General features: G+C 43.2%; 1 protein-coding gene across 4 annotated transcripts in view; it reads left to right on the forward strand.

The window, feature by feature from the left end:
- LBR (lamin B receptor) overlaps positions 1-17,876 on the forward strand; it is a 962,918-nt gene that overhangs the window by 640,780 nt on the left and 304,262 nt on the right. For all 4 annotated transcript variants that reach the window (XM_044059838.1, XM_044059844.1, XM_044059847.1 and 1 more), the window contains one exon: positions 3,845-3,970. In XM_044059838.1, coding sequence (XP_043915773.1) covers positions 3,845-3,970 — 126 coding nt within the window. The remainder of the gene's footprint in view (positions 1-3,844; positions 3,971-17,876) is intronic.

Here is a 17,876-nt window from a genome sequence, read left to right on the forward strand (position 1 = left end):
AGAGATTTGTATAATATAGGAGTGCTTGACCTGCAAAGAGAATGCTTATAAGACAAGGGATATGCTTATAAGACAAGTGCTGAGCTTTTTGAGGAGAAAAAGCTATTTGGAACAAGTGCTGCACTTTTTAGTGTAGGTGTAAACTGTTTAGGTTCCTAACAGAGCAGTTCTAAGGGAAAAATTGAAGAACAGACTTTCTGGAGCCAGAAAGAGTTTAACTTTGTTTAACCGGCGCTGCCCGATGCTGCTCTACTGGCAACTCCGCGCTAAAGCACGTTAAAGCGTGCTTGATAGCAGGGGCTGGAAAGAAGCATGAATAGTCCCAAAAGGGAAAATAAAACTACAGTTTCAAGTCAGTAACCACTTCTACGGGGGGCAGGGAAGCTGCTCAATGTTAGTCACTGCCACTGATCAACAGAGAGACCCTCCTTCAGCCCAAGCAAAATTGGCCTCACAGAAACTTTCAAACAGTTCAGGAACAGCAAGCCTGTAACTGAACTTTTTTAACTCTCAGAAAAGTGGGAAAAAAGCAAGATTTTTTTTTTTTTTTACAGAGATAGCAGAGGTTCACAAGTAATATCAAGTTATAACAGTGCAGTAAATGACCCCACACAAGAGTGATAGGTCAAGGACAGAAAATATGCAAGTTTTAAGAAAAAAACGATTTAAAATTAAGTGCAAACAGGAAATTCAGCAAACAGCTTTTGGTTGTGCTCTAAATACAGCTACTAATACAGAAATCAAGTTTAACAAGCCAGAAAATGCTCAAGCTAGGCAGCTATGCAGAAAAACTTAGCAAATAAACAGAGAAAAAATACTTAAAATCTCAAAAGTGGCTCCCTTCTTCTCTCAGCGTTTTTTCATCTTGGAGGGTGCTTCACCAACAGCCAACAAGCCTGAAAAGACGCCCAAACCACGAGGCAACTAGGTTTTAAGAGAGGAAGATGAAGGAGTTATGGAAATGACCCCTAGTGGCCAATAAAACTATAGTTTCAAGTCAGTAACCACCTCTACGGGGGGCAGGGAAGCTGCTCAATGTTAGTCACTGCCACTGATCAACAGAGACCGCCTCCTTCAGCCCAAGCAAAAATGGCCTCACAGAAACTTTCAAACAGTTCAGGAACAGCAAGCCTGTAACTGAACTTTTTTAACTCTCAGAAAAGTGGGAAAAAAGCGAGATTTTTTTTTTTGTTTTTGTTTTTTACAGAGATAGCAGAGGGTTCACAAGTAATATCAAGTTATAACAGTGCAGTAAATGACCCCACACAAGAGTGCTAGGTCAAGGACAGAAAATATGCAAGTTTTAAGAAAAAAACGATTTAAAATTAAGTGCAAACAGGAAATTCAGCAAACAGCTTTTGGTTGTGCTCTAAATACAGCTACTAATACAGAAATCAAGTTTAACAAGCCAGAAAATGCTCAAGCTAGGCAGCTATGCAGAAAAACTTAGCAAATAAACAGAGAAAAAATACTTAATCTCAAAAGTGGCTCCCTTCTTCTCTCAGCGTTTTTTCATCTTGGAGGGTGCTTCACCAACAGCCAACAAGCCTGAAAAAACGCCCAAACCACGAGGCAACTAGGTTTTAAGAGAGGAAGATGAAGGAGTTATGGAAATGATCCCTAGTGGCCAATAAAACTACAGTTTCAAGTCAGTAACCACCTCTACGGGGGGCAGGGAAGCTGCTCAATGTTAGTCACTGCCACTGATCAACAGTAAAGCTTGCTATGTTGGCAAAACCAAGGGAAGACTGAAAGATAGAATCGATCAACATGTGTATAGTATTATGAAAAGAAAAATGTCAAATGCATTGGCAAGACATTCAGCTGGTCTAATTTTAAAAATTTACTTTTTTTTGTAATTGACAGGGTACAAGTGACACTATTATGTTGGTATACTGACAGTAAGGAACTACAATGGCCGGTGAAGCTTAATGCCTCACAAAGCCCTGGCATTAATGACAGTGACTATTGCTAGCATTCTAAAAGTTAAAGCAGGCTGTATATAAATTATATTGTATTCGCGTTAAAATGTAGCTATATCATTTTGTTAACTTAATTTTATCTTGTATTATTTTTTAAAGTGATTATTGATTCATTGACTATCAATGTTTTTCCTTGTTAGGGTAATTTTAGAGAGTCATTTTTAATGGTGTATTTGTTTGGTCACACATTTATGTATTTATCACATTGAATTTTTAACATATGAACACTATGTATCGGTGTGTGTGTGTGTATATATATATATGTATGTATATATGTGTGTTTCAAACTGTCGGCATTCATCTGGCCGAGACCATATGATCGGAATTCAAAATGTCAACCATACGGAACCAGCATCACCATACAGTTGGGAATGGAACGATTTCCATCTTCCGCACTGTAGTGCGATCTCTGAGTTGGTATATTTAAATTCAGGGGGTGTATCCCCCTGCTAGCAGCATGAAGGTAGGTTTTTGTGTTTTTTATTCTATGGTCGACATTTCGAATGTCGATCATGTGGTCTTGGCCATATGAATGTCGATATTCTGAAATATCGACCATATGAAGTAATTATTTATAAAATGTATAATTTGTTAGTTCATACGTATGCATTGCTTACACCTGCATTGGTGCAATTAATGTTTTTTAATTGCCAGGTAATAGACTTTCTAATTAGTTAAATGCTCTACCAATCACAAATGAAACACAATCTGTTCACTGCTATATGAGTGGGTGTTTTACTGTGTCTTTCCTGTTACTCTGATTAAGTCTTGGTAAAAAGACAAAAATACTCAGGACTGTGTTTATATAATAAAGCTCTTGTTCGGAGACTGCTGTTTTTTTTTTAAATTACAGTATTTTCACTTGCAAAGAATTGTCCTGTCATAGATCAACTTGAAGCACAAAAAATATACCATGTTACTTGTATTTGTCCTTCTCATAGATCAGCCAGTGACGTAGACGCATACAGACGTACAGCGTCTTTGTTACTTGCTGGCTGTATGACATAAAGAGGTGGAACCCCGACTAGACAAAGTAACCCTGGCTGGATTGCCTGCCTTGACATTGAAAGTCAAACAGCAAGGGATTGGAATATACAGCTGAGGTTTGTTCTCCAATTTCTGGCTGGAGAGTCATTTTGTACTACAGGACACTACCTAGGGTAAGGACCAATGCATACATGCCAGCCAGGCATGACTGGTGTGTGGGTACATACACTCCCAGTAGCTTGGGGAGGGGGCTGTAAGCGTATCTGATTTCTTAATCACTTGTAGCATGACCACTATCCATGGGTCTCTTGTCTTAGCTTCTGCTGCTTTCCGAAGACTGGTCCAATTGATTATTGGCTTTAATGGTCAGGGATGGGGTGATAGGGGACAAAATGAATACTTAAAAAGTGTATATTTAATACACATTATATTTTTATCCTGTATATATCGCCTGCTTACAGATAAAGGTTGCTGATTTAGATGCCCTTATAGTTGAACTAACTTGTTTTCATCAAGGTAGTAAATGTCATAAAGTTATTACTAAACTGTAATGTTTTGGTATTCATATCTGTTGGGCATCATTGCACTTCCATTCAGCACACATACACACTTATTTCCTTCATGGGTGTAACATTGAAATCTGCAAAGGATTGACGCAGTTTAAAAGCCACTTGTGCACTTTCAAGGTTTATCCATTTGCAGTTGCTTCTTCCTAGTAAATGGATTCAAGTGTTTGGAACTTCAGTTTCTGCTGTCACATATTTGTTTGCTGTTACCTAAAATGTTAGCTGAATTGGGGGGGGGGGGTGCCTTAAATAAAAGATATGTATTTACATGCTATTTTGAAGTCATCATTTTTTTCTTTTTTCTCTTAGGCTGTGGTTAACTTGGTGATGCTTTTGGCGGAGATGAAAATTCAGAATCGTGCTGAGCCTTCATTGGCAATGATTCTAGTCAATTGCTTTCAGTTGCTGTATGTGTTGGATTTTTTGTGGAATGAGGTAATTTGATAGTACCTTAGCTACAGTTTATTTAAATATCAAATTGCACAGTTCCTTTTGAGCTGAGCTGGGTGGGTTTACCAACCCTGACCTCTCTCTTCAGAGTGTGTACTGTATCCAGACAGCTTGCAAAATTTGCAGTTTAGCAGTATGCTTTCTCTGACCTCTCCTAGAAACGTCTACATTGTGTCTGTACATCTGTGTACTTTGCGTATTCATTGTTTTTTCACCTACTTTGTCTTTGAAGATTCAGTTGTTATAATGTTTCAGGGCTCAGTGTAAAAGACATTCTGTGAGACCATGTTTACAAGATTGTTTTGGCCAGCTCTGTTGGCTTACAGTAGTAAAGCCCTGACGGTGGCCCAGGCAGTCTGCGTTCAATTAGAATCTTGTGTGTTTGCAGGAGCTGGTGTGGGGAGCATACGTGTGCCTTTCTGTGGGAAAGGGCAGAATATGGGACCATCAGTTGTTATAGTCTCTTGAAAGAAGGGGCAGTGGTGCAAAAGATGACCCAGGGTTGGTTATTTGGCAATTATGTCGTGAACATATGTGCATAGGGTATGCCCTCACCCAAGGAAAGCATAGATGTTCATCATGTTTCACTGTTGCAGTCATTACACTTGAGTTATTCTGCTGGCAGGCGACCCGTAGTCATCCCGAGTTCCAAAGTCTTGGTCCAGCATCGGTTGCTGTCGCCTCTTCCCTGACGTCAGTGCGCCAGGTGTGTAAAAGTTGCAACCGACGCCATTTTCTTCAGTCTTTCTTGCCGTGCCCGAAGCAAAAGCAGTTCGCAAGTGCCGGTCAGCAGACTCCTGAGATTTTCAAAATTGAATTTCAGAACCGAAGTCTTCAATAAAGCTAAGTACCCCATTGGGGAAACTTTTTCTTGCTCCAGACTGATGTCAGTAAAAGTTAATTGTATTTCTTGTGGGAAGCAAATACCTCATAAGGACTTTCACTCTTACTGCATTCCTTGCCTAGGCCCTGACCATGATGTTACTAGTTGTCGGTTTTTGTGCTAGATTCAATAAACGCACTATTAAACGTCGGTTTGATTTTGCTTTACATTATTTTGGACGAAGATTTAATTACATAATGCCGTCAGAACAACTGACCGGAATGTATAAAAAACGCAAAGGCAAAGAAAAAGACAGGCATCCGAGGTCCAAAACCGACGAAGCCTCTTCTAGGTCATTCGCCAGTTCTCAGTGAGGCGCTTTCGCAGCCCCTGACACCCGCTACCTCAGAGCCACAGGCCGTAACCGACAGCCACGTGGAGACACCGAGCCTGTGGAAACTCAAGGTATTGGGCCTGCTGAAAATATACCCTCAGATGGGTCCGGAGCCGCTGAGCAGGCACTTGCTTCTGAGTGTGTTTTCAGACCTTCACAGCTTACAATTAAAGCTACTACAGTAGCAAAGGCAAAGTCAAAAACACCATTAAAGACAAGGAAACAAGTGCAGTATTCTCCAGAACAGTCATCTGTGCCAAAGAAACAGATGCTTAAAATGGCCGAAGACAATATTACTTTAATCAGGGGCTCCCATCCCCCTCCTGACAAAAGGCCTAGGCAAGACATTGATTATGATTCCTCTGATCAGGTTTCCATTTCTTCTGATTCTTCTTCTGACCAGGGCTATTCTCTCCCTCCCTATGAGGACTCTGATGCCGAAGAAGTCCATTCCTTCAGCCTCACCGCCTCAGGATTACTCTCTTGGGGAAACCCTGCACACCATGAGGGAGCATTTCCATTGGGAGAGCCAGGATTACTCAGAATCCAAGAAAAGGCTCAGAGATTTCCTTCTGTTGCCTCAGCACAGGCCCCTAGCTATCCCCCCTGTGCTTGATATTGTAGATGTTTTTTCTGAATCCAGTCTGTCTCCAGATTCTTTACCCTCTGCACCAGTAAAGCCAGACAGGTACTACAGGGTCCCTGACTCTCATAAATTTCTTTACAAAAACCCCGCTGCAGACCCAGAAACTATTTCTCAGGGTCCTAAAGGCGTTAAAGGTAACACTGCCAAAAATCCTGTCCCCTCAGATAGGGATTCCAGAGCTCTGGACAGATGGGGGAAGAAATTTACACTTCTGCTACTTTAGCTGTAAGAGCTGTAAACTGTCAGTTTCACATGCTTAAATATCAACAGTTTCTCATGTCATTGTTAAAGCAGAAAATGGTTACAAATATAGAAGGGTCCTGACAGTAAAGAAATGCAGGATTTATTGCATGCAGTTGAACAAGTGGGAAAGCATACTCTGCAGTGTGGTTTTGATTCATTAAAGGCTTCTTGTAGAGCCGCAGTTACAGGCTCAGTTATTCGAAGACATGCTTGGTTGAAAGAACAAAGTTTACCTGACCATGTTAAAGTAAAATTATTGGATGCTCCACTACAGCACGATACTTTGGTGTTAAGGCAGAAGAGGTGTTAAAGAAAATGGAGGATAAAGCAAAGTCAATGCAATCTGTGAAAGTTTTCTTACAGGTTCAACCACCTAGATTTAGCAGAAACTGGCCTTCAAAAAGTTGGTCCTTTCCAGTGTCAGACAGGCCACAAAGAGGCAGATACAGACGCCCATGGGGTGCTTCAGCCCCTGAAGGAGAAGACAAATCACAACCTTATAGGAAAAAGTCACAATGACATCCCTCTGCAAATGCCAAGCTCTTACCAGTTGACAGCACCCCTAGGGGGAAAGCTAGCACTTTTCTCAAAAAATTGGCACAAGATCACCCAAGAGCAATGGGTGTTGAATATAGTTTCTCAAGGGTACAGGTTCCACTTCCACATGCTTCCAAAACCAAAAGGTATGCCAAACCTGCCACAAAACCAATGGGCAGAGGCACAAAAACAGATTGCTGCTCTTATGGATAATGGGAGCTATTCAAAAAGTTGCACAAGAAGAACAGGGCCAAGGATTTTACTCATGACTTTTCCTAGTACCCAGAAAGGACAAAGCATGGAGACCAATACTGGACCTGTCAGTCGTAAATACTTTCCTGGATGTTCCAAAATTCAAAATGTTAACAGTACAACAACTCCTGCCAATGCTGGGCAAAGAGGCTTGGCTAGTTACTTTGGATCTTAAGGAGGCATACCTGCACATCCCAATCAGGCAGTTGTGCAGAAGATACCTCAGATTTATAGCAGGCTCAATGCATTATCAATTCTCTGCACTGCCCTTTGGCTTATCTACTGCACCCAGGGTCTTCACAAAATGCCTGGCACCAGTAATTGCATTTTGCAGACAAAAAGTAATTCAAATATATCCCTACTTGGACGACTGCCTTATTCAAGCAGAGAGCAAGGACATTCTTCTAAAGCACCTGGCGTTTGTAAAAAGATTGCTAATTTGCCTAGGGTACACAGTAAACAACAAGAAATCAAAGCTAGTGCCCTCTCAAGAGATATTCCTGGGTGCAAGCTTAAATGTAACTGCCCAGATGGCTTATCTCACGCCAGACAAAGGCAACTGACTCATTACTTTCAAATGATGGCAACAAAGACCCAGCTCCCTGCAAGAAATATTCTGCAGGCCCTGGGTTTCATGGCATCTTGCATTCTACTAATTCCATATGCCAAACTGCATATGAGGAAACTACAATGGTATCTAAAAAGTGTTTGGACTCATTGTCACAGCCTACAGACGATCATAACCTTGATTCCCTGCCTACAACAGGAGTTTCGATGGTGGTCCCAGGCCTGTCACCACAACAAGGGACAGCCTTTCACCTTACCTACAGCCAGGCAGACAATAACAACGGATGCATCTGATTATGCCTGGGGAGCACATATGGCAGGAAAATGTATTCAGGGCACGTGGCCCAAGGAACAAATGTACCTTCACATCAATCAAAAAGAGATGCTAGCTGTACAGAATGCCCTGACAGCCTTCAAGAACCTAATACATCCAGGACAATTATTAATAAAGACGGACAATACCACAGTTATGTGGTACATAAACAAGCAAGGGGGCACACATTCCTACCCCCTATGCAGACAAGCCATGACTTTGTGGAACACAGCACTGACCTACCAGGTACATCTGCAAGCACAATTCCTGCCAGGAACAAAAAATACACTGGCATATGAACTAAGTAGAAATCTCATGGATCCTCACGAATGGTAGCTAAATCCACAAGTGTTCAACATGATAACAAGTGGGGACACCCAGACAGAGATCTTTTTGCCTCCCCTCACAATTGCCAATTACAGAAATTTTGCACAAAGACTTATCACTCTCAAGCATGGAAAGTGGATGCTCTATCATTCAGCTGGAAAAACCTGACAGTCTATGCCTTCCCTCTGATGCCTGTTCTCACCAAGGTGCTTCTAAAAGTCAGTTGAGAGGCCAAAAATTATCCTGATTGCACCAGACTGGCCACGCCAGCACTGGTACCCAATCCTAAAGATTTTGTCCCAAGGCCCACCTTGGCCTCTACCTCAAATCCCTCACCTTCTGACACCGCAAAACAATCAGATTCTGCACGGTCAACTCAGAACCTTAAACCTGGCAGCATGGCAGATAATGTAGCACTCAGACTGCACCTCTCTCTAAAGCTGTTATGGATGCAATTTTGGAAGCCAGGAGACCCAGCACTAGGAAATCTTATGCAGAAAAATGGAAGAGATTCTGTGCTTGGAACCGGGCACAAGGGCTCAACCCACTGGTCCCTAATATGCCTCAGATTTTGCAATACCTGACTGAGATGTTGGACAAAGGCCTATCATCTATTAAAATCCATGCCTCTGCCATTTCAGCTCATTACAATACGGATCCTCCTATTTTTTCACATCCTCTACGACAGTACCTCAGAGGGGCAAAGAATATAAGACCCCCTAGGAGAGCACCAGTACTTACTTGAGACCTCAATTTTGTTTTAGAAAAACTAACACTGCCTCCCTTTGAACCAGCCAGCACAGCTGATCTAAAATTCTTGTCATGGAAAACTGCTCTGCTCCTAGCAATAACATCAGCAAGAAGTTTCAGAGTTACAGGCATTAATGGCTGTGGAACCTTTCCTCATGTTTCACCTGGACAGGGTTTCTCTACGGACGAACCCAACATTCATGCCAAAAGTGGTTTCCATTGTGGCCTTAAACCAAACTATTCATTTGCCTACTTTCTACCCAAATCCCCAGAATAAAGGGGAAAGACTTCTGCACTCGGATATACACAGGCAGCTACGATTTTACTTGGACAAAACAAAAGCTTTCAGAAAATCTGAGCAATTGTTTGTAGCATATGCTGCAGGATCACACGGAAAACCTATTACAAAGCAGACAATCTCCAAATGGATAGGACACTACATCCACTTCTTTTATGCACAACTTGGCAAATCTGTGCCTAAGGGCATTAGGCCTCGTTCTACCAGAGCAGCAGCCACTTCAGCAGCTTTCCTCAGAGGAGTACCAACCAAAGACATATTAGAAACTGCAACCTGGAGCTCAGTGCACACTTTTACCGAGCACTACCACCTACCTCTCTACTCCAAATCCAGAGCAGGCTTTGCCACTGCAGTTCTGCAGGGCTTGTTAGCCTCACCAAATCCAATCTAGACCCAGCCACCCAACCTCAGATTTGGGATTCTACCCAAGTGTAATGACTGCAACGGTGAAACACTACAGTTGTGTACCTACCATAAATGTAGATGTTCGAGTGTATTCACTGTTGCAGTCCTGGTTACCCACCCACCCACCATCCCCCTCTTTGCTGGGACTATTCTGTACTTCTCAACTCTATACTACCTATGTGGTGTATTTGCTTTTAGAAGAAGGAAATGTTTATAGTAACGTATGCATGGTTGTTTGGCATATTTTATTATCTTTACAGCCTTCATATCTGGGGGCACCTGACATCTGGGGCAAGAAAAACTGAAGAAAATGGCATCTGTTGCAACTTTTATACCCCTGGCGCACTGACGTCAGGGAAGAGGCGACAGCAACCGACGCCGGACCAAGACTTTGGAACTCGGGCCGACTACGGGTCACCTACCAGCAGGATAACCAAAGTGTAATGACTGCAACAGTGAATACACTCAAACATCTACATTTATGGTAGGTACACAACTGTACTTTACTTTCCCCTTATTACTAGGATGTTAGCAAGAACAGTCTCCTTGGATGTGTCTTGACTGTACATAGGATGAGAGCTACCTGGGGAGGCCAAAGTGGGAATACCCAGGAGGCAAGAACAATTGGATATGGCTGATAGAGGGAGGTTTCATGGTCAGAAGACTCCTTGGAAATTGGAAAAGAGAGTATGTAAAAAAAAAAAAAATATATATATATATATATATATATATATATATATATGTTAAAATATAATATAGTAGACCATTGTGCTTTTCCTTTTCCAGTCGTTAAGGGGCATTTTTTAAATTTCAATACCCTGTGCTTGAGATGTGAACTTCAATTTGGTCTCTGCATTCATTAACTTCACTGGGTTTACAAGGCACTTTTGCCACTTGAGATACCTCAATATTCATTGTATTATTCATTGTTGCAGTAATAACACTTGGGCAAAACGCCCAACTTCCAGAGCTTTTCACTCTTCCCCTACTTGGCTGAGCAAACACTCTCCCCACCTGAATGTCAGCATGTCTGTGTTATAAAAGTGACATCAGTCCATTTCTTTACTTTCTTTCCACAGTACACGAACATTTGTACATCATGCAAGTACTGAGCATTGTAAGTCTGTCACTTCAATATGGCTTGTAGAGTACAAATAATACATCTCTCCTGGAGAAAAGTCTTGTTTTGTATGTGTGTTGGTTGGTTGTAGATAAAGAATTTTGGGGACATCAGGGATAGATGTCTGATGTTCATCGTGCATACAGCTGCAGTCCTCACAGATGGGTTCTCCTGCCGTCAGGCGGGTCCTCGGTCGGCCGAATTCCAAAGTCTAGGTCCGGCGTCGGTTGTTGTCGCTTCTTCCCTGACATCAGCGCGACAGGAGTATAAAGGAACCAGCCGATGCCATTTTCTTCAGTCTTTCTTGCCGCGCGGTGCCCGAAGCAGAAGCAGTTCGCAAGTGCCGGTCGGCCAGCTCCTGAGATTACAAAAATTTGGAAACCGAAGTCTTCTTAAAAGCTAAGTACCCCGTTGGGGAACTTTTTCTTGCCTCAGACCGATGTCAGACAAAGTTAATAATTGTATTTCTTGTGGGAAGCAAATACCGCATAAGGATTTCCATTTCCTCTGTATACCTTGTTTGGGCCCAGACCACAAGGTCTCGGCCTGCCGCTTTTGTGCTATATTCAACAAACGCACTATTAAGCGTCTGGCGGAGTTCGCCCAGCATTATTTTGGAAAAGCATTTAACTATACCATGTCGTCGGATACTCTACTCCGGTTTTGTCTAAAAAAACGAAAAGACAAGGACCGACACGTGAGGTCCGCGGCCTCGACCGACACCACGCCAAAGCCAGCTACACGTGGTCCGGTTCTCAGTGAGGCGCCTATGCAGCCCTTGCCTACCGACGACCTGTCTTTGACGGTGTCTCCTGTACCCAAGGTCACAGGCTCCTCGGCCCACACCCCGACTACAGCTACCGAAGCTACTGTCTGAGTTGAAACTCAGAATGTGGACAGGTCCACCTCCACTCAAGGTGTCTTCAGACATTCCTCCTCTTTTTCTATCAAGGCTTTCACTAAGTCTTAAAGCAACCATGCACTCTGAGACCAGCTGCACACCAGGCCCCATGCCTAAGAAACAGATACTTAAAATGGCTGAGGATTTAATTACTCTTATCAGAGGTTCTCAGCCTCCTCCAGACAAAAGACCTAGAGTGGAGGAAGATTCCCCTTCCTCTGATCAGGGCTCCATTATTTCTGAGCACTCTGATGGTCAGGAACATTCTTACTCCCCTTTTGAAGACTCTGATGCGGAGGAGTCTATCCCTTCTGTATCCCCCCCCCCCTGAGGATTACTCATTTGGGGAAACTTTGCATACCTTAAGGGAACACTTCCACTGGGAAGGCCAGGATTATTCTGATTCCAAGAAAAGGCTCAGGGAATTTCTCTTGCTCCCTCAGCACAGGCCTTTGGCCATACCCTCCTGTCTTGGACATTCTAGATGTTTACTCGGAGGCCTGCCTTAACCCAGACTCTCTAACTCCAGCTCCAGTTAAGCCTGATAGGTACTACAGGGTCCCTGACTCGCACCAATTTCTATACAAGAGCCATGCTGCTGACCCAGAAACCATCTCACAGGGCCCCAAGGGAGTTAAGGCCTCCATTGCTAAAAATCCTTTGCCTTCCGAGAGAGATTCCAGATCCTTAGTAAGGTGGGGAAAAAAGGTATATACCTCTGCTACATTATCTATGAGAGCCTTAAACTGTCAGTTTCATATGCTAAAATACCAACAGTCTATGTTATCACAATTGAAAAGTAAAATGTCACAACCTGAACAACCAGATTTGAAGGAGTTGCAGGACTTGATACATTGTGCAGAACAAGTGGGTAAACATACCTTGCAATGTGGTTTTGATGCTCTAGAGGCCTCATGCAGAGCTGCTGTTACAGGATCAGTCATACGTAGGCATGCTTGGCTTAAGGAACAAGCCTTACCTGATCATGTCAAAGCTAAATTACTAAACGCTCCTCTTCAAAAGGATGTACTATTTGGTGCTAATGCTGAGGAGGTATTAAGGAAAATGGAGGAAAAGGCTAAATCAATGCAAACTGTGAAGGAATTTCTTACAGGTACAACCCCCACGTTTTAGTAGAAATTGGCCTTCCAAAAACTGGTCTTTTCCTGCCACAGACAGACCCCAAAGAGGCAGATACAGGCACCCGAGGGGCAGAGGACAATCCCAAGGATCGTACAGAGGCAGACAATGGCAAGCTCCTTCACAAAGAGGTGGTGAGGACAACTCGAAATCTATCAGAAAGCAAACACAATGACTTCCCACTTTGCATGCCAACCAGATCTCAAATGGCAGCCCCCTTGGGAGGAAAGCTGGCATTATTTAAAAAAAATTGGCATACTGTCACAAAGGACAAATGGATCCTGGACATTATAAACAGAGGCTACAAATTCCATTTTCACACCCTTCCAAAAATGAGAGGCATGCCAAACCTGCCACACAATCAAAGGGCAGAGGCACAAAGGCTAATTACAGATCTCAAAAACATGAAAGCTATTCAAGAGGTACCTATGCACGAACAAGGTCAAGGGTTTTATTCCAGGCTATTTCTAGTGCCAAGGAAGGGAAAAGATTGGAGACCTATTCTGGATCTATCCATCCTTAAACACATTCCTACTCGTACCAAAATTCAAGATGCTCACTCTACAGCAGCTTCTTCCCATGCTGGGCAAGGAGTCTTGGCTGGTAACATTGGACCTCAAGGAGGCATACCTGCATGTCCCAATCAGACAAAATTGCAGAAGATACCTCAGATTTCTTGCAGGTTCAACTCATTATCAATTCTCTGCATTGCCCTTTGGCTTATCTACTGCGCCCAGAGTATTCACGAAATGCCTGGCATCAGTAATTGCCTACTGCAGACTTCAAGGGATACAAATATATCCCTATTTGGACGACTGTCTGATCCAAGCGGACAGCAAACACATCCTTCAGAAACATCTGGCTTATGTAATAATGTTATTGAACTCTCTGGGATACACAGTCAACAAAAATAAATCAAGACTAATACCCTCTCGGAGGATAATTTTCCTGGGTGCCAACTTGGACACAAACATCCAGATGGCCTACCTCACGCCAGAAAAGCAGGGGCAGCTAATTCAATACTTCAGAACACTGGCAAATTGCACCAGGCTTACTGCAAGGAAATTCCTGCAGGCTCTGGGATTCATGGCATCTTGCATCTTACTAATCCCATGTGCAAAGCTGCATTTGAGGAAATTACAATGGTACCTGAAAAACATATGGTCTCAACACAGCCACAGTTTGGAAACAATAATACCACTAATTCCATGTCTGCAAAAGGAATTTCTGTGGTGGGCTCAAGCATGCCAAACAAACACAGGCCTTCCTTTCAGCAAGCCTCAAGCAAATCAAGTCATCACAACAGACGCCTCGGACTACGCCTGGGGAGCGCACATGACAGAACGGTGCATTCAGGGCAAATGGTCCCAAAAAAGAAAAGCACCTTCACATCAATCAAAAAGAAATGCTAGCAATAATAAATGCTATTATAGCTTTCAAGAACTTTCTACAACCAGGTCAACTTTTGATAAGAACGGACAACACCACAGTTATGTGGTACATAAACAAGCAGACTGGCCATGTCACTTTGGAACATGGCCATGGACTTACAAATGGAACTACAAGCACAGTACTTACCAGGCAAGGAAAACACGCTGGCAGACAACCTAAGCAGGAATATGACAGATCCACACGAATGGAAGTTGCATCCAAAAGTTTTTACAGAAATAATCCAAGAATGGGGAAGGCCAGACATAGATCTATTTGCCTCCCACAAAAATCAATTGACAAAATTCTGCTCAAGGATCTTCCATCCAAAGGCCTGGAGAGTGGACGCTCTTTCTTTCAGTTGGACATCAATGACAGTTTATGCCTTCCCTCCTCTTCCTCTGCTGCCCAAAGTGCTATTGAAGACCAGAGCAGACAGACCAAAGATGATCCTCATTGCTCCGGACTGGCCAAGACGACACTGGTACACCCACTCCTGAGGAGCCTGACGCATTCCCCTCCATGGACCCTGTCTCTTAATGCCTCTTCTTCTGACTCAACACAGCTTCAAAACCCTTCACAGTCGACTAAAAACACTCAGTCTAGCCGCATGGAAGATTCCTTAGCATCACAGCAGGCCCTACTCTCCAAGGAGGTGCAGGATGTCATTTTGGAGGCCAGAAGGCCATCAACTAGGAAAGCTTACTCCGCAAAATGGAAACGTTTTTGTACCTGGGCCAGGACCCTGGAAATCTGAATTTACCACAAATACTACAATATTTGACTGAATTGCTAAGCAGTGGACTTTCTCCTCCATCAAAATCCATGTCTCAGCCATTTCTGCAGAATACAACACTGCTCCACCTTTATTCTCTCACCCTCTCTTAAGACAGTTCCTCAGAGGGGCTAAGAATTTGAGACCTCCAAGGAAGCAACCAATACGTGCTTGGGATCTTAATTTCATTCTGGAAAAACTGACCCTGCCTCCTTTTGAGCCATCTGCTTCAGCAGATTTGCAGTACTTGTCCTGGAAAACAGCTTTCCTTCTGGCTATCACCTCAGCTCGTAGAGTTTCAGAATTACAGGCTCTCATGGCTGTCCAGCCTTTTATCATCTTCCATCAGGATAGAGTTTCCTTACGAACCATGCCTAAAGTGGTATCCAGGGTTGCTTTAAATCAGGCCATACACTTACCTACTTTTTATCCTAATCCTCAAAACAAAGGGGAGAGATTAGTAAATTCCTTGGACATCCACAGACAACTGCGTTATTTGGACAGAACAAAGCCTTCAGAAAATCAGAACAGCTCTTTGTGGCCTATGCCGTAGGATCTCAAGGAAAACCAATTTTCGAGCAGACAGTTTCAAAATGGATAGCCCACTGCATACGCTTTTGCTATTCCTTTCATGGCAAAACTGTACCTACAGGCATTAGAACTCATTCCACCAGGGCCACAGCCACCTCTACAGCCTTCCTCAGAGGAGTTCCTACCAAGGATATCTTGGAAGCAGCCACTTGGAGTTCTGTGCATACCTTCTCCAAGCACTACAACTTGCCATTAGACTCCAAATCTAGAGCAGGCTTTGCCACTGCAGTCTTGCAGGGCATTTTGGCTCCTCCTAGTTACACCTAGTGCCTACCACCCCTTTCATAGCTTTGGGATTCTACCCATCTGTGAGGACTGCAGCTGTATGCACGATGAACATAGTACATTATTGTACCTACCATAAATGTAGATGTTCGAGTGCTAATACAGCTGCAGTCCAGGTTTCCCACCCTCCTTCCCCTCTAGGGGTATTCTTTTATGGTGTATTTGCTTGCAACTACTGTTTTTTGATTATATTGCATGGCATTATTACCTAATTTTATGTATTGCCTTCCTTCTGGGGCAAGAAAAACTGAAGAAAACTGTGTCGGCTGGTTCCTTTATACCCCTGTCGCGCTGACGTCAGGGAAGAAGCGACAACAACTGACGCCGGACCTAGACTTTGGAATTTGGCCGACCGAGGACCCGCCTGATGGCAGGAGAACCCATCCGTGAGGACTGCAGCTGTATTAGCACTCTAACATCTACATTTATGGTAGGTACAAAACTGTACTTTTCTAAGCTTAGTAGCTGCATTATTTATAAAAAGCGAATTCCTCTCAAAGATTTCCTTTTCAGTGTTCTGTTTAAGGATGGAGCACAGTGTTGCTGCCTTTCATTTTTGTGTCAAGAGCAACCAGAGGTCCTTCATGTGAAGAGCTAAATCTTTCCCAGGACTGTGTGGATCAGAAACTGCTGTCCTTGTCTAGAATTGCCTTGGTGTTATCCAAGTCTTGCACAGATGCCCTGTTGCATCAAGGATGTTTTTGAAGTGACTAGTCATTTGTTACTTACTGCAGAGCCGGAGCCCCCCTTATTCATCCCCTACATGGATGACTGCTTGATTCAGTCCCCTAACATGAGAGGAGAGACAGCTTTACAGTTGGCCCTAAACTGTTTCTAGAGTCTGGGACTCTGTGTTTCTGCCCAAGTCATGGCTAATACCTTCCCAACAAGTCCAGTTTCTGGGTTCTTTCTAAGCACTGCAAACCAGAAGTAAGTTCCTTCCCTCGGAGAATGTGCTATTCCTGATCTTGTATTTCACTGCCGTAGCACAGCAAAATCAGATTACTGCCAGCAAATTCCTTGGGCTATTGGTGTACATGACATTTGTATGTTCCCCTGTCAAGACTACTCTCAAAAAAGTGCATTGATATCTGATAAACATCTTTTGCCAGTGTGCCCATCTCCTTTTTGTCTTGGGTCAAGAGAACTGTCATAGTGAATACAACAGATGAATTTCTGTCAAGTAGGTCCCATTCAAGCCAAACCCAGATCCAGTGTGTCCTCATATAGCCTGTGGGAATCTACTCAGGGAAACTAATGATTCAAGGGACCTGGATCAAAATTTCCAAGAGAACAGCACCTCTGTATCAAAGGGATGATGGCTGTAATTTTAGCTCAGAAAAAGCTTTAGACATACCTGTTAGCCAGGGACACTGCATATTTTGACAGAAAATGTAACTAATGTGGTATGTTAACAAAAGGGAGGAGGGAACCCATCCAGACTTGTGTAGGTCTGTCATAGAAGCATGGTATTTGGCCCAGGAATTGGCCATAACCCTCAGGGTATTCGCTCTTCCTTTTTCATGAGTATATCTTTGCTGACTTGTTGAGCAAAAGTAAGACAGACTCCCAAGTGGATATTTAATAATTACATATTTTTGGATATAGCTCACTGTTGACATGTGTCAAAAGTAGATTCTTTTCTTTCTTTAGAAAGTAAACCACTGAAAACATTGCAGGTAGCCCTCAGTCGGCCTGATTAACAAAGTCTTGGGTCCTGCATCGGTTCTTCCGTGACATCAGGTCATCAGGGGTATAAAACATGCACCCAACGTTATTACGTCAGTCTTTCTTGCCGTGCGGTGCCCGAAGCAGAAGCAGTTCGCAAGTGCCGGTCGGCAGACTCCTGAAATTTTCGTTTCAGAGTTTCAGAACCGATGTCTTCAACTAAAAGCTTAGTACCCCGTTGGGGGGAAATTTTCTTGCTCTAAACAGATGTCAGTAAAAGTAAATAATTGCATTTTTTATGGAAAGCAGATACCTCAAAGATTCAGTCCTACTGTATTCCTTGCCTAGGCCCTGACCACGATTTACCTCGCTGTCGGTTTTGTGCCTTTTTTAAACCACAAACTATCCGTCGTCTGTATATTTGCACT

The sequence above is a fragment of the Protopterus annectens genome, chromosome 1.part2, assembly GCF_019279795.1.
Source record: "Protopterus annectens isolate FY-2018-M chromosome 1.part2, PAN1.0, whole genome shotgun sequence".
Lineage (NCBI taxonomy): Eukaryota > Metazoa > Chordata > Ceratodontiformes > Protopteridae > Protopterus > Protopterus annectens.